A 20189-nucleotide genomic window follows, 5' to 3' on the forward strand; every position below is an offset into this window, starting at 1 on the left:
CTATCCAATCCATAGTTATTGCTTTGACAGGAGCTACAATACAACGGCACATGTTTTTCCCATGGAAGCAAGTTCCTTTAACTTTTTCTCGGTGAATCTTTCAACTTGAATTTTATTTAGATTTTCTTGTCGATCGATGACCCACAGTACTGTCCTTAGACATGCATGCAAATATATAAGGTGATGGAATTATCACAAGTTGGTCCCTCCTCTACTTCTTTGACAGTGGGAGAAACATCACAGTACGACGGTACGTAGCTCAACTCGAGCCAGCAAAGGATTGATTCCCGGTTAAACGCGTGAGTGATGAGATGATAGCTAATTTTATTTTTATTTTTTTCTTGATTTTTTTTAAATTTTATTGTTTTTTAATTTTAATTTTATTTGTTGTCTTCTTTTTTCCAATTCATCTCTTTTTTTTTATGTTTTTTTTATTAAAGTTATTTCTCTTTTCCATTTATCCTTCCTATTGGAAATTTTTGGTTATCCTCTCATTTATTTTTTATTTTTATTTTCATCTTTATTCTTTTAATTATATTTTTTTGTTTTAGATCATTTTTTTAATTGATTTTTTTTTCAGCTTCATTCTTTGATGTTTAATTTGTTAGGAATTGTGCTTTATAGTTTTTTTATTTGTAATATTTATGATCGAATGATCTGGGTCATAAATTTAAAAAGTTTACGTTGTTCAATATCATTTTTTTCCGATGTTATCGTTTTGTTTTTTATTTTAAAGATTTATTTTGTAGTTATCTTTAATTTCTTTTATCTCGGTTTATCTTGGTCTCATGATCTAAGTTACGAGTTTTGTAGATCTTTTTTTAATGGAGTTTTTTTTTCTCAAAAAAACTGTTTTTTTATTTAATTTTTGAAGATATCATTATGATTTATCTATAATATTTTTATTTTATACAAATGGACCTTATTTTTTAAAATAAAAAATATTTTTTTGATATATTTGGCCTTGCATAATATTTTTTTCTTTTATTTTATTCAACCAGTTTTATGTGGGTTTCTATTATCTTTTATTGATTTTAATAAATAAATTTAGCAAACAAAACCGAGAAAAAGTTTTATTTTACGGGATCAAATATCTTGATCTACATTCTTCTCTTAATTTTTCTAGTTTTTCTTTTAGTTATTGTGAATGGTTTTATTTTATTTATATAAATAATTTTTAATTTTATTTAATTAAATATATGCATAATTTTTTTGATTTGCACTTTAAATTTTTTTATATAAAAAACACATTAAAATAATCAATTTACTCAATTTTTTTTAAAAAAACATTTTATGACCCGTGGCTAATCACGGCTTAAATAGTTAGTTAGTTATATATATACCTTGCCAAAATTTCAAGAGGTTGGGTTCGTCTTTCTCCGTTTCTCAACTCTATTAAACATCAAAACATGGGGAGTAGTCCCAATTAAAACATTACAAAACCCAACTCAAACCAGCACTGTACAGCCCAAATCTTTCAAGAATTTTTTTTTTCTTTGGGTTAATCTTATTGGGATTAACAAACAGGCAATAAGTAGCCTGTCAAGTGACAGTGCCCGCCTTGACCTTAATCTCCACCACATGCCATGCCAAGATGCCATCCTCTAAGAACCAACAACGTTGTTCTCGTTGTTACAACTTCTTGCAAAGGAAAAATTAATAGCAAAAAAACAGTATCAGTTCTTAGTAATCACTGCTTTGATTTTTCTGGACACTCTTCAGCTTTTAGACCCGAAATAATCCCTCTCAGGCAATCGAGGTGGGATCTTTTTATGCTGTGACCCATGAAGAAGAATCAAGTAAATCAATGAGATATTAAGCAAAATCAAAACAATGGTTAGAGTTTTTCCAGCGTGTGTGTTTCAACCTAAGTGCCTCCTTCTCTTCATTGTCCTGGTTATTTTTCTCATCTTTGCTTTTACCAATCCTAAGCAGGTACCTCTCTTTGTCAAAGTTTGTTCTTTTTTCTCAACTTTAGTTTTTCTCAGAATAATTTGGATCCAGACTTGTGGGTTTTGCTTTATTTTTTGTGATTTGGGTATGGTTGTTGAGTTTGATTTTTATTGTTTTGTTAGTGGTTGTTGTGAATTCATTGAAAATTGAGTGGATTAGTTTTGGATAAAGGCAGTGGTTATGTGTTATTGTGGTTCTGCTTTTGCATTGTGTATCAAAGGTTTTCAGATGTTAGCTTCTTGTTTGAGCCTTCAGTTTCCCGTGGCTAAGTTTTTACGTAAATTGATAGGTTAGCCTAAGCGTGTCACTGTATTTTATGAATCTTTATAAATGATCCACAGTCTCCAATTAGCAGTTATGATGACAAGCCCGATCAATATTGTTAGTTACTTGTCATGCTAATTTTTTTCCTCCCTTTTGGTTCAGTGCTGGTTTATTTGTTTAATATTTCTTTCAGTTTCAACAATGCTGCATTGCTTCTTGTTTTGTGTTTATGAAGTGCTAAGTTACTGTTTTTATTTTGTTGCTTAGGATGAAGTGAAGGAAGAAGAACAGGACTATGAGATAACACATAGAGTATACTTGGATATTGATATTGATGGGCAACGTCAGGGTACAGCTCTTTTATCTGCACTATTGAAGAACTTGTAATAAGAACTAATATTTTGGAAAATCTCCCCTCTTCTTTTCCTTAAGAAGCATCAGAAAGAAAAAGCAATTTTCTAAAGTACTCTGATTCTATTGGTGGTTGTGTATCAGATTGATGTCCCATAAGTTGGTTTCCTTTTTATCACTTATTAATTTTGATTATATGTCTGGATTTCTGCAGGTAGAATTGTTATTGGATTATATGGCGAGGTTGTACCAAAAACTGTAGGTATGTTTTTGATAAACCATACATGTGATGTGATGGACAATCTACCTACAATTTGCGAAATCCAAACTCGGAGATAATCAGCATTCCCATGATGAACTATATTAGTTTGGTACATTTATATTTTAGATGGTTGAATAGTTGATCTAACCTTTAAACTTCTTGTGAAACTTCCTTCAGTCTCCACAAACAACCAATGTGTTTCTCCTTTTCTTGCTTGCTTGAAAAATGGAAAAAACAATGTCATAGTTGCAGTTGCTTATTTAAAAGCTCTGGATAACTTAGTTAACATCTCCTAGTTCTTGTTCATGTATATAAGATCATCCAGACAGTATATGCTTTTCTAGAGGCTCTTTCGCTTCTACTCTCTATTGTCTGATATATTATATTTCCATTTGTTCACTCTTTCTTTATGTTCTTGGCATTATGAATTAAGTAATCGTAATTCAAGATAATCATTTTCTAGCATTGATCACAATTTTGATTGTTCTGTGACTGTTGTGTCTGATATTCTTGGTTCACTTTTCAAATAAGTATATACTGGAACTGAGTTTACCCTTGAACCAGTCTAGACAAGTATAAATCTAGACATAGTCTATATCATTCAAGCTGTGCTAGGTTTAACAAGCAACTTAAACCAAAGGGAATAAATTTTACTTTATCACGATTTATTTGGAAAGCCAGACTGTGCCTTTGAAACTGACCTTCATTTGTTAAACCCATTGCAAAAATGTGTATACTAACTAATTTTTTCTTCTTTTCCAGAAAATTTCAGGGCTTTATGCACAGGTATTTTCCGCTGTCATCTTTTTATTAATTTCTCATGCAATGAATCCTTTTGCTTCCACTGTCAGTGATGGAAGCCATTTCTATAATTTATGTATTGATATAATTATTTCTATTCCCTTGCAGGGACAAAGCATAAGGGTGCAAGTGGGAAAGCCCTCCATTATAAGGGAATACCTTTTCACCGTATAATATCTGGCTTCATGATTCAAGGCGGTGACGTGGTTTACGGTGATGGGAGGGGAAGTGATTCTATATATGGCAGTGTTTTTCCTGATGAAAATTTTAAGATAAAACATTCACATGCAGGTGATTCTGTTCATATCATTATGCTGATTGCTCTTTATGGCCACCAGTCATGAATATAAATAGTTGAAGCTGCAAGTTATTCTTGAGTTTGAAGGCTTGTCATTACTATCATCATTTCTCTCACTTTGTTTGTTCCATTTCTGCAGGAGTTGTTTCCATGGTGAATTCAGGACCAAATTCCAATGGTTCTCAGTTTTTCATCACCACCATCAAGGCTAGCTGGTAAGTTATTGTGAAATATAGATAATATAAGGAGCAGATCTGGTCAAAATTGCTGGTTTCTGGCAACATAGCAAGACCTGTGTCTGACCATGTCTTATCCGTTTTAGATTAACTAGTTGTGAAGCATTTCAAGCTATGGGATAAGTTCTCTTTACCATCCACAGCAAATCTGTCTCTGAATGAAGCTAGTTGCTTCCACACTAATGCTGTTTTATCACTCTGGTTTAGCTAGTTCTCCAAGGATTTGCCATTGACAAAGTAATTGTGCAGAAAGTCTGCATAATGATGATGATGCATGAAACTAAATCTATGCTAGACTGATCTCTGGATGCACATGTCAACTTATGCAGGTTGGATGGAGAGCATGTTGTTTTTGGAAAGGTTATCCAAGGCATGGATATTGTTTATGCAATTGAAGGGGGAGCAGGAACGTATAGTGGAAAACCCAGAAAGAAAGTAATTATTGCTGACTCGGGAGAGATACCCAAGGACAAGTGGGATGAGGAAAGATGAAGCTCCGTTAACACCAGCAAGTTTTTGTACTATTGAATTTGCTAATCTGTGATTAGATAATTGTTTAGTTACATATATATTGAGCTACCACCTGTCATGTTTTGGATCCAGAGTCTTATGCTTTACTGGATATATTTCATCACTCTGTTGTATTCGATAACTGTTATTAATAGAATCATTTCATTTTCTTAGCAACTATATTGATCTGTTCTCATCTCCTTTTCACTTCCAGCTTATTAAATTCACTTCAATTTTTATTCAATTGATTATCATCTTGCAACCGTAGAGATTTGTTCTCGTGTCCTGGTGACTCCCTCGAGGTTTAATTCCTTACGGTATGACTGATGCTTTATTTGAATGCTTAGAACCTGATAAGATAAATGAAGAGAAACAGAAATCTGTTATTTCATTTTCGAACAGTGGAAATTATTCTTATTCAATCAGCTACATAAGCACTGGGACATGGCGACAAAGGAAAGTAGATAAGTGAAATATTTATATATACAAGGACGGAGCCAATAAGTTCCTACTTCGCATGAAGGTTAGACTTGAACATAAATAATCACAAGGACTGACAAGAAGACATGATAAATATTCAAGGTTATCTGAAAGATCTCATGGATATTGCTGTTGCTTTCGAATTTCTTGTTTGTCTACGACTCTGACAACTTTCTTCTTCTGTTTTAGCATTTAGGGCATTTTGGCACCCGCATTTGCCCATCGAAGACTCTGTTTTTCCCCCCGGATTATCGCCCATGACAAATTTTTATCTTCTATTTTTCTTGCAAAATTCTTTCCCGTAATGCTTCTTTGGATTCGAAGCAGAAAAGTAGCATGAACAACAAACCCATCTACCATGAAAGCAAATCCCCAAGGATAATATATGTGATTTTCACACAAAAACAAGACATTATGCGGTACTGGTGTAATGTCAACAGTATTACTAGACACAGCATAGTTGCCAAAAATGGACAATAAAAATAATTATCTGGTCACCAGAGCTTAATCACTTACCTCCTGACAGTTGACACATAATAGTTGCCAGAAATGGACAGTGAAAAATAACTATCTGGTCACCATAGTTTAATCACTTAGGGAATCTCAGATGAAAAAACTCCATGGTATTAAAATAACTCTTTATTTATTGATTTTAAATCTTTAAAGGGATAACCATGTAGAATGTTAAAATCTTTTTTTGTTAAAATAAAGAGTTATTCATGTATATTTTTCAAGAAATGCATAAAATAGAGGGAAGATTTTAACTATTTTTTTATCTTTAAACTTCCTTTTTTTTTCTCCTTCTATATAAAATATAAAATGAGTTATTAAAATGCATTTTTATATTGAAATATCATATGAAAAAAATTATATTATTTAAAATACTATAATAATTTGGCTCTGTCATATCGATTTTGCCATTGCAAATGCCATCACCACCTAAAGGTCATCATCCAGATTCCAGACTGCACAGACAATATCCACCAGTCCTGCACACAACGCATACAGACAGTCAACGACAAACAAACCCAAAAAGAAGAATGCTCTCTTCCCTATCGCCACCACCACCTTAACCACCATCCAAAAACATCACCACCTCCTCCTCTCTCTAATGGGTAGTGGTGAAGAAGCCAACAAACCGACTTCACTTTATGATTCCTCTTCACAATCACAACCTCTGCTCTTGAAACCTCCTTCAATTGAAGAGCCGAACCAACCTGACCAACCTGAATCTGACCCGACCCAGTACCTCCAGATCTCCTACAATTATGGTCCTAGACCTTTTAAAGACCTTCCTTTTGTAATCTTTTTTGTTTTTGTTGTTCTTTGTACTTTTGGGTTCGGTATCTTCTCTGTTTTTCACAAAAATTCTAATTACTCCAATCTATCTTCTTATAAATATGATTTGAATTCTAATTCTTGTGCAAGAAATTCGACCTTTAATGGTTTTTACGAGTCAAGATTTGATTTTTATGCTTTGAGTTCATCAGGTTCAGTTTTTTTGAAGTCTTTGATATGGACCCTCGTAGTTACTTTGATTTTGAGTGTGCCCATTTGTTTTCTTTTGCTTCTTTCGCTTAAACATTACACTAAGCAGATTGTTTATGTGTCACTTCCTTTTTTTGTTGTCATACCTATCTTCTTTAACGTGTACTGGTTTGTTGCTTGTACTGTTAGCTCTTCTTGCAGTGATGCATTCCCTTTAGTTTATAGAATTTTGGTCTTGGTTTTCGTGTTCTTGATTATTGGGATCATTGTGTGGATTTTTGTAGCTAATTGGCATAGAATTGAATTAACAGTGAAGATAATTGGGGTTGCCTCTGATGCTTTGTCTAAGAATTTGGGTTTGTTTGTGGTGATCCCGTTGTTAACGCTTGGATTAGTGGTTTATTATGCGCCAATAGTGGTATTTTTAGTGTTTGCGAGATTGAATGGGAAAATTGTGCCTAAGGAATCAAATGGAGAATATAGGTGTGTTTGGAAGCAGGATAGTTGGGTGCCAGCATACTACACATTGGCAATTCTTACAATGTTGTGGTCTTTGACTATTATGGTTGAAGCTCAGGTTTATGTTATAAGTGGAACTGTTGCACAGTGGTACTTCACGAAGGAGGATGCAAAACCTAGAAGAAGTATAAGAAGTTCTTTGAGGTGATCTGTTGCTACTTATTCTTTTGTTACACTTATTACGTGAACATTGCATGTGTTTTTGGAATGTGGTTTATATTACAAACGGTTCTCTTGATTCTCATTTTGAATTTTTGGACTCTGGGATATGCTGATAGGTTATAATTTTTTGGAATGATTCTCATTTCAAGTAGTCCTCTTAGGAGTCCTTATTGAGCCAGGCACCTGTTAGTGGTGGTTGTCAATGATTTCGATGACTTGAATGTCTTGATTGTTGATCCTGCACCTAGCTAATAGGAGTATAGGACAGCTTGAAGATTTTCTTTTGTTGGCCGGAATTCTGTACCTCCAACCAGATAAAGATTTCGCATTCCAATTAATCTCTATAAATTTATAATTGTTTGCAATATCCTCTTATTGTCCTCAATACTAGTATCTCAGGGCACATTTCCTAACGTGCTCAAGATGAAACTTTGTTAGAGATTTATAATCATCATCATGACATGATTATTGTTTTGACCTTTGTGTTTAAAATTATGCAGACATGCCTTTGGTCCCTCGTCAGGCACTGTATGTTTATCTGGACTGCTTATTTGTGTTGTTCGCTTTGTGCGTGCCGTTGTCGATAGTGCAAGACAAGAAGATGTTCCTGGGATGGTGAACCTTGTCTTGCGGTGTTGTGTCAAAGCATTACTTTCAGCAGTAGATTTTCTTAACAAGTTCACAATCAACTTCGTGGCAATAACCGGTGAAGGCTACTGCACTTCTGCAAGGATGACATATGAACTATTAAAACGTAATCTGCTATCTGCTGTTTTTGTTGAAACCGTCTCCACTCGTTTGCTGGCTGGAATTACATTCGTACTCTCAGCAATATATGCAATTGTGGTGAGTAGTTATTCTAACCTTTTGCTCCTGTTGTATTCCAGAGTTCCTAGTTGATGGTGATTTACCATGAGTAGGTTCTGCATGTATGTCCATACCAGTAATTTACTATGTGCTTGCATGTTGAAGTTATCTTTTGTTTTGGTGTTGAAAGAAAAGGCTGACCTTTTATATCAAGATGATTTGATCTAATGATCTAATGCAATTGTTTTTTTTGTAATTCTGTATTTGTAAACAGGTCTGCGCTATCCTGAAAGGTGCAAGCAGTATGGGGGTTTATTCATACGTTGTAGCAGTTCTCGCATGGGCACTCCTGATTATTGTGCTGGGTTTCTTTGTTCATGTGCTGGACAATGTGATCGAGACTGTTTATGTATGCTATGCCATAGATAGGGATAGGGGAGAGGTTTACAGAACAGAGGTCCATGAGGTTTACAGTCAGCTGCCTATTAGTAGAAATCATAGGCCGCCTATTGCTCCCATTGCTCCTGTTGTATAACAAAATATCCTTGTCTAATCTTTCATGATTTGTGGTCTGTCATTTGTTGTCTGTATGATTTGATAACTGCCACCTGGCAGATTGTGCATAACTTCCATTTGCTATGAACTTTGTTTAATAAAGAGCTGGATTTTCCAGGCAAGTCAAAGATCAAAGATGTTAATATGCCCTATGACCTGGTCTTAATGTGGTTTCTTAAAGCATGTTATAGTGGCATGTTTCATCTGAACTGGGGTGTAAACTCTTGGTAAGTGTTCTCTCTGATGCTTTTAGACTGTGCATGGATCTAGTGGTTCTGAAGGCAATCGGTAGCTATGGTTTTCAACCGTGGACTTGTATCTTGCATTTGTCTGATGCTTCTATCTATTCTTATGTTTGTTCTGAGAAACACAGATAACCCAATGCCTGGTGATAGCGTTGTAAAAAAAACAGAACGTTCTTCAGGTCTATTTGCCCCTTATTCCTGTTCATAATGGGAAACGCTGTTCCATGTCTTCGCTAATCTTGTTCATGCAGAATTATGCTCTCCATATGGTCAGACTCACAAAGGCCTTAAGTAACATATTTCCATGGCTCCTTTAATTCACAAAAGAACTTCGGGGTTTTTTCCCGCTTTCCAGGATAAATGGTGGGAGTTTCCATAAATCCACCATGATTCATCCTCCTCTTGCACAAGTTATTCTAGACTCTAAGCAGAAAGAGGTAGGTGCAAAATATGTCTCGTCGATCCCACCTAACAGCATATTGACTAAAATCTAGCTCTGGACTTTGTCCTGACAAAGTTCAAATTGTCTACTATGATCCCATTAGAAATGTTGGTGGTCCTCCGAGCATGATTTCAATTAAATTTCACCTAAAAAAATGTTGCTTTAGTCTTCTTCTCAATTAAAATTAGAATTTCGAGTTTTTTTTTCCAAAACAATGTGAATTCAATAATAAAAAAAAAGGTTCTTGTATCAAAGTTATTAAAATCTGGTATGACACATAACTTTGTAACAAATTAACTTGGGCTAATTAATTTTTTTTAAAAAAATTAAAATAATATTGTTTTTATTTTTTTTTAATAAAAATCAAATCAAAATTTTAACCAGTTATGGTTTGACTTGACAAATTAATCATATAAAACCCTGTTAATTATAAATTATTTTTAAAAAAAAACACCTGACTTAGACCGGGGGCTGATTCCGGCATCAGCCTACGGTCGGGTTTATAACTTTTTAATGCGCCTAAACTAGCTGCTAGATATGTCATCTCTACTCTATCGGGCCTTTATGAATGGGCTTTTTAGCCCAACGAATAGTTTGAATTTCGACCTATCAAATGCAACATTAGGCCTTTGGGCCTACTCTGCATCCCGTCTTCTCTTAGACAAAGGCTTCAGGGAAAATAAAGTGGAAAAACATCAACTTTATTTTAAAGTTCTTGTGAGCAAGAAAAAAAAACGAAAAAAAAAAGAGAGCTTTTTCTTCCGATTTTTCTTCTCGCGCAAGCACAGCACAAGAGTAACAACAACCATGGTTCTCGAGGTAATAAATTGGTTGAAACCCTAAAAAAATAGTAATTTGTTGTTAATCTAACAATTATCTTGTTCAACATAACAAATAATTTTGCTTTTTTTTTTTTGTTTGGTTTTGACGATGTTTAGGCGACTATGATATGCATCGACAACTCAGAATGGATGCGAAACGGCGATTACTCTCCTTCTCGCTTTCAAGCTCAAGCTGATGCTGTTAATCTCTTATGCGGCGCTAAAACCCAAGTAATTTAACGATTTTCTTTTTGGGTTTCATTTGTTTTTTTTTTTTGTTTGATAAATCTGGTTTTGATTTCTCTGGGATTTTTTGGGTAATTGAAGTCGAATCCAGAGAATACAGTCGGGATATTAACAATGGCCGGCAAACAAGTTCGGGTTTTGACTACTCTGACTAGTGATCTGGGCAAGATTTTGTCTTGTATGCACGGTGCGTTTATTTTATACCATGCCCCCTTATCCTTCAATTTATATTTGAAATTATTGTGGATTTAGATTTGTTTCTTAGATTGAATTATTGGTGGGTTTTACTTTGTTTTGATAATTTAGACTTTTTATGTTTATCGGGTATTATCGAGTTTGAAATTTTTATGCACTGTGAATGGCAAAGATCACTACTTTGTAAATGTTTTTGATAATTATGAATCTTTTATAGTTATTGGAGATGATCTAATTCTGATTTATTTGTATTGTGATGGTAAAAGTTTAGAATTTTATAGCTAATGTGATAGATTGCACCGATTAGAACTGTGTATAGGAGACAAAGAATAGCAAAGCTTCTTTCTAAATTTGAAAAACATCTTAAACCAACTCTAAAGAATGTGGGTGGTGATAATTTTTCAGTTGAATTCACAAGCATTCTCTTGCATTTTTCACCAATTATTTGATATTAAAGTCTCTCTGTTTAATTTCATTTTTATTTAGGTCTTGAAGTGGGTGGTGAGATGAATCTATCAGCAGGAATTCAGGTTGCACAACTAGCTCTTAAGCATCGTCAAAACAAAAATCAGCAGCAAAGAATAATAGTTTTTGCCGGAAGGTAAGCTTGTTTGTTGGTTTGCTACGATTAGCTTGTTCTTTTATGTTTATGATCTAAGTTTGTCTTATTTGCTAAATGTTTTTCCAGTCCTATCAAATATGACAAGAAAATGTTGGAGACCATAGGGAAGAAATTAAAGAAGAACAATGTATCTCTAGATATTGTTGATTTTGGTGAAGAAGAGGATGGGAAACCGGAGAAGTTGGAGGCTCTCTTCGCTGCTGTCAATAGCAATGACAGTAGCCATATAGTTCACATTCCTCCTGGTGGAACTGCTATTTCTGATGCTCTGATGAAGTATGATACTCTAGCTTCTTTCTTTACTAGTCGAGGCTACAGCTATAAGTGTGCAAATTTATTATTGTTTCCTTACCAGAATGATTCAGAATATACTGATTTGAAATGGTGATCTGTTACAATAGAGATGTTATGTGTTGTAACTGTGGATTTGATTTGGAGAACTGAAGTAATTCACATATAATTGAAGAGCTGCTCACAATTTGTTTACTTGTGATAATAAGCAACTGAATTGTATATGATTAGATCATATATTTCTCATCCCATAATGATACGCAAGATATTGGACCGATCAATAATATTTTACCTCATTTACAATGTAGTTCGAGTGATATGATTTTTTTGTTCTTACTTTGGCAGCACACCTGTATTCACTGGAGATGGGGAAGGAGGAAGTGGTTTTGCTGCAGCAGCTGCAGCGGCTGCAGCTGGTGGTGGTGACTTTGATTTTGGCGTAGATCCTAATTTAGACCCAGAGCTGGCTCTTGCCCTTAGAGTTTCTATGGAAGAGGAGAGAGCTAGGCAAGAAGCTGCTGCAAAAAGGGCTGCTGATGAAGCTGCTAGACAAGAAAAGGGAGAAGAACCATCATCCAAATCACAGGATACAACAATGGTCGACAAGGCTGCTGAAGCAACTAACAGTGCTGCTGATCCAATGGTTGGTTTCATTTTGACGCGTACCTTTTGCATTTGTGTGTCAGTACTTCTGTTGGACAAAGCTTGCTCTATGCTTTCTGTTTGGGTGCATCTCTCTGGTTTCCTGATTTAGCTTTGACAATTAACTGTTGTGGTGATAGGATGAAGTGAATGCATTGCTTCAGCAGGCTATTGCACTGTCAATGGAAAACCCTGTATCCGATCCCTCTGTCCGTGATTCTGAAATGGCAGAGGCAACTAATGACGATCAAGATTTGGCTATGGGTAGGTTCTGTTCCATTTAAAAGGCCTGCTGATACTTCAAATTTCTCTGTGCTTATGGCTTCTCTAAATTCATATATACAAAAGTGCTCCTATGTATTATTTGCTACATGAACACTTGGGTGGGAGCTCAAAGCTAAATTTGATTTCCGACTGATTCTTTTATGATATATTTACATTGTTTTTTACATTACTTCAGTACTTCATGATTCTTTTTTACTTGTATTGCGGGTAAGAGAATTCAGGAAGGAGAATGCGTTATTAAAAAACCAACAATTATGGGATTTGCGTGCAATTCAATGTTGAATCAACTAGCAAGTTTTGATGCACCCAAAAAATATGCAACTATTCCATTTCTTCTGGAACTTCTCCTGGTATTTGTGTAGTTATGATTTTTTTTTATGATTGTTCATTGATTTTTCTTTTTCAGGTTCCGGATTTATAGGTAAACACATATCATTTTTGCCCTAGTTACAGGGAAATTGACATTAAACATTTCTTTAACCTTGCCATGCTGTGTGCCAGAGCTTCAAGCACTTGTCAACTTTGTTCTGATGCCATGATTTTTAAATTTAATTGGTGAACCTGCTTTGATCCATTGAATATCTCTTGCCTGCAGCTCTTCAGATGTCCATTCAGGAAACCGCAAAAGATTCATCAAGTCAGTCAGACATGAGCAAGGCACTGGAGGATCAGTCTTTTGTGTCATCTGTCCTTGCATCAGTAAGTATTCTTTGAAACTGCCTATAAAGAACTCCTTGATGGATCACACTCAGCGCATGTTGTTTTCTTTCTGACATTTTATTCCCCTTAACAGCTTCCAGGAGTTGATCCTAACGATCCCTCAGTGAAGGAGCTGCTAGCATCTTTCCAAGGCCAATCTGAGGTGTGTTCATGAAATTCAGACAACATAACGTGCATTTCAATTGAGTAATGCTTTTTATTTAGCCTGTTCATTATGTCAAACATTTGCAATGCATGTGCCTGACTTTTTATTCGTTACTACCAGTCTGGACAAAAGAAGGAGGAAGATAAGCCACCAAGTGATGACAAGTGAAACGCGCTAGACAAGTCTTCATGAAAGAAAGCTTCTGTGCTGGTGACACAAACCACATTGCACTGATGAGAATGAATGAAAAGCAGACTTGATAGAAATACATGTTGAATTTACTACTCGTTTTCCAATTCTAATGATTGTCACTTGAATAGGCTGAATATTGGAGTAGGATGTTAGAATTGCTGTCATTATGCTTTTTAACGTTATGCAATAGAATTGGTATCTTGTACTGTGGCGCACTTTATGGTTGCTGATTGGGAAGGAAACAAGGGCTCAATGTCAAAATTGAAACTGCTTTATTTCATTTTCATTGATGTCACATTGACTTGTATTTTTTTGCCTGCTCGTTTCCCTCCCCCAATCCTGATTGTGTGAAATAATGTCACCAGCCGGATAAATAATCTGGTGAGAGTCTGCCCGGATCCCTCTTTGACAGAGGGTAAACAATAGCACAAGCCAGATTGCCCTGTTCAGAAATTGTTTGGGGATAGGCATTGCCACTGTTAGCAAGACTGAAGGCAGAGCTGTTATCGGCTTTAAGCTTTACAGAAACTGCTAGTTTTTTTCTCTGTTAGTCCAATCACATCCAAGAAATGAGCCGTTAGTGATTTTACTGCCAGATGCATAAAAGATAGACAAAAGGTTTATTCTGGATGTGAGAATTATAAGTTAATTAATTGAGATATCAGATTAGCTCATTTACCTAAGCTATCTATATCAACAATTCACGTCCATCTTCTCCTCAATATTTTCCATCAGGCATTGATGTTTAAATGGCCTTGCCAATCACATAAAATACGTCCAAATCATTCACGTCCATCTTCTATTTCACCAGGCGGGGCCATCATCTTTTTCAAGAGTGGCTGCGAGATTCGCAGAATTCATAACCCCTTGCAAGGATTTAGGTGCTCCACCAAATTGAGTAGTTCCATTAAGAAGAAGCCAGGAACTAAGCGAGGGATTCATGGGGCTGGAACAGCTAGTAACCATTCCATAACCACACCGTGCCCTCCCCATATTTTTCCATGGCATGACACTTTTAAGCAGTAATGACTAGACATTCTATAAACAAATAACTCGTGACCACTGGTTGTGGGACATGTGTAGAGTTACTAATTTCCACAGAAGGGGGCCACACCATGAGGGGCATGTCTCCCTTTGAACGTCCGTTTCTTCTTTTGCTTGCGGTTTTGGAAGATTTTAGTGTTTGTACTGTCTCGAATACCAAACTAGCCATCTTTATCTGGAATCTTGGATAAGCATACGTTTATACTATTTTATGGGATGATTTGTTGGAATGTTGATCATATCTTCCATACTTTTGTTAGACAAGCTTGTGGAAAAACTCAAAATCTTGGAGAGATGAAATCTTCAACTTGCATACAAAGTTTTCACCAAAAAAAAAAAAAAACTTTTAATTAATGTTCATGCTACTCTTGGGTTAGTTTTTGCCCATAATCAATCTAAGTCTCTCTCTGATCGGATCTTAAACAAATACCTGCTAGATTAAATTACAACGTAGATCGATGATAACTTGGAAATATAATTATTTACCAGACAAGTTAGAAAAACCTCCGAGGGTCAATGGTTTCACGCTTTCATTCGCACCAAGAAGCTTTTACTCTTTAGTTTTGACAGTCTTTTCTGTGCTCCTTTTCCTCCATCCTCTTCGCTCCTTTGCTTTCACGCAAAGACTAGAGTTTGAGGAACACGAAGATAGGGAGAAGGGGATGTGGGTGTGTGATCCGAGATTGGGACCACCGTATTGTTTGCATAGCTTATGTTCATATGTAGTAAAGCATAGTAGAAGTAACGATATCTCATGTATTTTTGCAGGCTAAATCGCCGGCGAACCGGTTAGCTAATTTTAGTTTGATGAAAAATCTTTTGAACTGAGATTTTCTACTAATTAATTAACGACCTGTTTGTAGGTCTATTTTCGATCTTATATTATGATCTGATATGGTTTATTTATCCTCGATTTAATGAATTTTGGGCTTTAAGACCCTATTTCAACAAAAATAAAATAAAATAAAATAAAAGTACATGCTTAGTTTATGTAACTTGGAAATGGTCATGTAGTTGAGCAAGTTGGTGAACAATGCACCTGGTTAATTGTAGCTATGCTACTTCACTTCTACAGCAAGCCCAACTCGGAAGGTCAAAATTTTCAATTTTTTTGCCACATAATCCCTTCACCATAGATGTTAAATCATGATAAATTGACTTGAAAAAATCATAATCTAAATTCAGATTCTAATAGGATTTTAAGTTGAATAAAAAAAAAAAGATAAAACTCGATTGACAAACTCATTTCAAATGGTAATTAGATCAACTCCAAAAAAATAAAATAAAAATAAAATTATATTATTTTAATAAAAATAATTAATCCAAGTTGATTACAATACTGGTAGCAGGACATGGACTAAATCGTAACTATTTCATGCTTTTTTTTTTTTTTAAAGAAAAAAATGTTTTATATTATATTAAATAATGTTTTGTTACTGTTTCAGATAAAAAAACAAAGATAATAAGGATAAAAACATTTTTTATTGAAGAGACAAAAATAAAAATAGAAAATAAATCTACATCTAAATAATTTTTAAATGAATCTCTATTATTTTAAAACATGTTTGTATTACATGCAGATATATTGTCTTATCTCTAATATCTCAAGAGAATAACTAAAACTTGCCTAAAATACAAAATGTAGGGTAAGATTTTTCGATTTTTTTTCTTTAAGAAACAAGGGACTTTTTTGACAATTCCAAATCATTTCAACTATTACACCGAGCAGAGCTGGTTTAAGATAAATGAAAGTCTTGGACAAAACTATAAGCGATGTATTTTAAAATATTTAAGAAATAATTTAATTTTATGTATATCTGACAAATAAAATTTTAAAAAAATTTCAATTTATACTTAGAATCTTTTATTAAATGGATTCATTGTTTATTTCATGAAGCATATTAATAAATATAACTTATTTATTTGTAAAGCTCTTTAATAAGCGATGGTTTTGAATTATTATCCAAGTGATTCCCGTTTTAAACTGAGTTCAATAATGAGTTGTCCGGCGAGCTATAGATAGTAAAATGACAAAGAAATTTAAGTGAGCCAACCAAAAATTAAATAGAGTAATTATTAGCAGATAAAAATTATGCCATTGTTTTCAAATATTATGTTGGAATTACCATATTGGGCCAATTAAAAGATAACGCAGCAGCAGAGTGGACCTTGGATAAACCTGTAAATTAAACTGCTAGTGGACCCTACCATTCGTTTCTCAAAGGAAATTACGAGAAAATATGTTTACCATTATTTATTTTTTTTCTACTAATATATGATATAATAATAAGATCTTTATATGTAGATTAATGATAATAAGACTTATAAGTATTTGTTAAGTTGTCTTATTCCTTTGTTTTTTTTTTCAAAATTGAGTGAACACGCACACACACACCCCATTTGGATTGGATAAGTGATATCAAATGAGTTTAATTCAAGTAAATAAATAATTCAAATCATAAAAATTAAGTTCGTTGAATTTCAAAATTTTAGTGTTAATTGCATCGAGATTTTAGTACATTATTTTTTTTGGCATTGGAACTGGTATCTTTTTTATTACACACATGAATTAAAAATGATATTGATAAAGTTAATTATATTAATTATTATAAACAATTAAATAAAAAAGATATTAAGTAGCATAACGCATGGATTATATATGATATGCTATAAAATATTATAATAATTAAATTAAACTTACAAATAAATTAATGATTAAAATCGGACCATCTCGCAATATATACATAAACGTTGCCTGTATAATTTATAAGGTTAATTAAGATTAAATTTTATTTTCAAAAAATTTTAAAAGCACGTTTTTTATATCATTCTAATTCCATGGTCTAGGTAAAATGAAATAAAAATGCTTAAATATTAAATATAATTACTCATTAAAAAAAACTAATCATAAAAAAATAAATGGAGAATAATTTGGTCATCGAACATATAGATCTAGTATATGGATAGAGTTGTAATATTTGCTAACACTAGTGGCAATTCAATAGCAACATCTTTATAAAAAGACCAATGCCACATGGTTAAACCCATACCACCATCAATTAGTCTTGCTAGAGAAAACAATACTCGCACTTCTCCTCCAGTTCAGCAGCAATGGCGATGGCTTTCAAGATGGTATAGCAACATCTCCTCCTCCTTCTATTCCTTACCGTAAGATGTTAATGTTCCTAACATATATCCGTGTCTTTGTTTTGTATACATGGCAATGACAGGCAACAACTGGCATGTGGGTGACTGATGAGTGCAAGAATTCATTCCATCAAATGAAATGGAAGAGAGTTCATAGGTACATAGTGTTCAAGATTGATGAGAAGTCAAGGTTGGTCACCGTGGACAAGGTTGGTGGCCCTGGTGAGAGCTATGATGATCTTGCTGCTTCATTACCGGATGATGATTGCAGATATGCTGTGTTTGATTTCGATTTTGTCACTGTTGATAATTGCCGGAAGAGCAAGATCTTCTTCATTGCATGGTCCGTCCCCTTCTTTTGTAGACTCTTTCTTTATGAATTATCATCACAATAGGATCGCCATAAGCCACTTTTTTGCCCCTTTTCAATCACACACACAAACAATTACTGAGTATTTCAAGAGTCTTGCTTCCTCCTCGCACACAAATAGGTAACAATATATAGGTCCCCATTTTATGTCAGAAAAGAATACAACCATGAGCATATATATACCAATTATTAAGAAAAAAGAACAAGGCTTGGATCTGAATTGTTGCCTTACCATGTTAAGAAATGATTAACAATGGGTAACGTGGATCGTTATTCTCAAATTTGAATGTAGAAAAATGTGGCAAGTCCATGTTGGCAATAATACGAGCTAGGGAGGGACAATTATTTTGATTTTGATTAATCAGTAGGGAACTTACAGAGTTTTAGAAGCAAGTGGGTTGATGATTAACGCCGTCTCCTCCACATGTTTTTCGACAATTAAAATTAGGTATGTTGTCAATGGTGACTCGAGTCTCACATGTAGACAAAAGGGTTGGGTTTTTTGGAAGCATAGTATATGTAATGATGTGAAATATCCCACTATTTATACTTTTTCTCAATTCACATAACAATTATTGGGTTGCTAATTAACGAATCTAGTTAATTTGGATTAATTTCAGGGCTCCACCAGCATCAAGAATCAGAGCAAAAATGCTTTATGCAACTTCCAAGGATGGATTAAGGAGAGTGCTTGAAGGCATCCACTATGAACTCCAAGCAACCGACCCAACTGAGATGGGGTTCGATTTGATTAGGGACCGAGCCAAATAAATATGATTAGGATTAGATAAATTATGTACTGCCATCTTACCTTATTTAATAACTCCAGCCCGACGTGCTTTAATTTCTTGTTGTAACTTCTCTGCCTTTATGTTTCAGATTTTTGGCACTAATGTAAGTTGATGTTCTAAATTGTAATAACACTTATGTGTCATGTGGGTGCTTATAAATTTGACGACAAGAACCTTTGGATCCAATCTCTTTTAACATGGAAAGGCATAAATTAGTGTGATTATAATATGCCTTAACACTACTTATACTCCCACTAAAACAGCATGACAGTTGTGAGTTCATGAGTAGTTTAATACATTTGAATTTGCATTAAAATTAAGGTTTGATAGACTGAGTTCAAGTAAAACAATTCGGATCAGACTGATTGTGAGTCAATTATTTTGTTTAATGGTGCTCTTGTAGTATAAGTGAACAAATTTAGATTCACCATTCTCTGTTTAGCATATTAGGACTCCATTATTGATTGTTTGGCAATCGCAGCACTGGATTCAAGTTCGAGTTAGATCTGTTTGGCCTGGCAAGTGAGCTTGATTTGGATTTTACTGTCTTGCAACAGATTTTCATGGATCAAAAGTACTGTTACTAGTTACCTTCTTTATAATGCTAATTGCTCTAATGAAATTCCTCGTTAATTTAGATAGTATAAATTAGATTTATTTTCTTAAATAACTGTTTAAATTTAAAGCTTAAATCTTAAATTATTAAGTGAGGTTTTAAAATATAATTTAAATTATTTTTTTTAAAAAAATTTATATAAAAACTCATACTATTTTACGTTATTAATTAATTTTAATAAAAAAAATAAATATAGATAGATGGTTAAGGCGCCAACCCATCGCATGGCTCCCCGTACGTATCTCATCGGATTTTGTAGGCAGTCAGTACTTGTCCGATATAACATGAGGTAATAATAGCGTGAACTCTTTTTGACTTAATTTGAAGGTGCCAGAGAAAAGGGCAAAAGCCATGGAAACAAAACATACAGATAAAAACGTATATATAGAGGTGATAAGAACCGAAAACATGATTGTTAATAGTTTGATGAAGATGTGACACCACCACCTTGACGACGACGAGTGACACTCCAGCGAGTGGTGGTGTTGGGCATGCTAACTAAGTACTTGTTAAATAACACTCTTTTAAAACAATTAATTAATTATCGTCTTGATGAAGAAGAAGAAGATGAGATATTTACTCTTAACCAGCCATGCCAATTGCCATGGTCGATGATGCAAGTTGCGATTTCAGATTTCTATCAACTTTGGCAGGCAGTGATTTCTGGGTTCCCAAGAGTACAGGCATAA

At 34.2% G+C, this 20189-nt stretch overlaps 4 protein-coding genes across 5 annotated transcripts; all 4 read left to right on the forward strand.

The window, feature by feature from the left end:
* Window positions 1–1411: 1411 nt before the first annotated feature.
* On the forward strand, window positions 1412–4855 carry LOC7472130 (peptidyl-prolyl cis-trans isomerase CYP21-1). Of its 2 annotated transcripts, none has more exons than XM_024608117.2 (7): window positions 1412–1836; window positions 2485–2566; window positions 2783–2830; window positions 3593–3616; window positions 3740–3922; window positions 4069–4144; window positions 4495–4855. In XM_024608117.2, exons 1-7 carry the CDS (start codon window positions 1834–1836, stop codon window positions 4655–4657), a joined length of 579 nt encoding a protein of 192 aa, XP_024463885.1. In that variant the 5' UTR covers window positions 1412–1833; the 3' UTR covers window positions 4658–4855. The 2 variants fall into 2 exon arrangements, with proteins under 2 accessions (XP_024463885.1, XP_002313720.1); XM_002313684.4 differs by having other exon boundaries at window positions 1416–1935.
* A 1208-nt stretch (window positions 4856–6063) lies between these two features.
* Window positions 6064–8808, forward strand: LOC7472129 (uncharacterized). The gene is made up of 3 exons (XM_002313683.4): window positions 6064–7306; window positions 7825–8170; window positions 8406–8808. Exons 1-3 carry the CDS (start codon window positions 6267–6269, stop codon window positions 8664–8666), a joined length of 1647 nt encoding a protein of 548 aa, XP_002313719.1. The 5' UTR covers window positions 6064–6266; the 3' UTR covers window positions 8667–8808.
* Window positions 8809–10041: 1233 nt separating this feature from the next.
* On the forward strand, window positions 10042–13812 carry LOC7472128 (26S proteasome non-ATPase regulatory subunit 4 homolog). Its single transcript, XM_024609193.2, has 10 exons — window positions 10042–10192; window positions 10312–10425; window positions 10522–10627; window positions 11122–11236; window positions 11324–11533; window positions 11894–12191; window positions 12331–12454; window positions 13071–13174; window positions 13269–13337; window positions 13461–13812. The coding sequence occupies exons 1-10, from the start codon at window positions 10181–10183 to the stop codon at window positions 13506–13508; spliced, it is 1200 nt and encodes a 399-aa protein (XP_024464961.1). The 5' UTR covers window positions 10042–10180; the 3' UTR covers window positions 13509–13812.
* A 3760-nt stretch (window positions 13813–17572) lies between these two features.
* Window positions 17573–19070, forward strand: LOC7494255 (actin-depolymerizing factor 5). The gene is made up of 3 exons (XM_002313681.4): window positions 17573–17708; window positions 17807–18066; window positions 18714–19070. The coding sequence occupies exons 1-3, from the start codon at window positions 17688–17690 to the stop codon at window positions 18862–18864; spliced, it is 432 nt and encodes a 143-aa protein (XP_002313717.1). The 5' UTR covers window positions 17573–17687; the 3' UTR covers window positions 18865–19070.
* The last annotated feature ends 1119 nt before the right edge of the window (window positions 19071–20189 follow it).

Source organism: Populus trichocarpa, chromosome 9 (assembly GCF_000002775.5).
Source record: "Populus trichocarpa isolate Nisqually-1 chromosome 9, P.trichocarpa_v4.1, whole genome shotgun sequence".
Lineage (NCBI taxonomy): Eukaryota > Viridiplantae > Streptophyta > Magnoliopsida > Malpighiales > Salicaceae > Populus > Populus trichocarpa.

What these genes read in the sequence shown, in the direction of transcription:
- LOC7472130 (XM_002313684.4), top strand. Translation starts at nt 1,834, where the DNA reads ATGGTTAGAGTTTTTCCAGCGTGTGTGTTTCAACCTAAGTGCCTCCTT. An exon ending in GATAAAACATTCACATGCAG is followed by an intron (nt 3,923 to 4,068) that starts GTGATTCTGTTC and finishes CCATTTCTGCAG; the next exon opens with GAGTTGTTTCCATGGTGAAT. An exon ending in ACCACCATCAAGGCTAGCTG is followed by an intron (nt 4,145 to 4,494) that starts GTAAGTTATTGT and finishes CAACTTATGCAG; the next exon opens with GTTGGATGGAGAGCATGTTG.
- LOC7494255 (XM_002313681.4), top strand. Translation starts at nt 17,688, where the DNA reads ATGGCGATGGCTTTCAAGATG. An exon ending in TGGCGATGGCTTTCAAGATG is followed by an intron (nt 17,709 to 17,806) that starts GTATAGCAACAT and finishes TGGCAATGACAG; the next exon opens with GCAACAACTGGCATGTGGGT. An exon ending in AAGATCTTCTTCATTGCATG is followed by an intron (nt 18,067 to 18,713) that starts GTCCGTCCCCTT and finishes GATTAATTTCAG; the next exon opens with GGCTCCACCAGCATCAAGAA.
- LOC7472129 (XM_002313683.4), top strand. Translation starts at nt 6,267, where the DNA reads ATGGGTAGTGGTGAAGAAGCCAACAAACCGACTTCACTTTATGATTCC. An exon ending in AGTATAAGAAGTTCTTTGAG is followed by an intron (nt 7,307 to 7,824) that starts GTGATCTGTTGC and finishes AAAATTATGCAG; the next exon opens with ACATGCCTTTGGTCCCTCGT. An exon ending in CAGCAATATATGCAATTGTG is followed by an intron (nt 8,171 to 8,405) that starts GTGAGTAGTTAT and finishes ATTTGTAAACAG; the next exon opens with GTCTGCGCTATCCTGAAAGG.
- LOC7472128 (XM_024609193.2), top strand. An exon ending in ATAATAGTTTTTGCCGGAAG is followed by an intron (nt 11,237 to 11,323) that starts GTAAGCTTGTTT and finishes ATGTTTTTCCAG; the next exon opens with TCCTATCAAATATGACAAGA. An exon ending in ACAGTGCTGCTGATCCAATG is followed by an intron (nt 12,192 to 12,330) that starts GTTGGTTTCATT and finishes TTGTGGTGATAG; the next exon opens with GATGAAGTGAATGCATTGCT.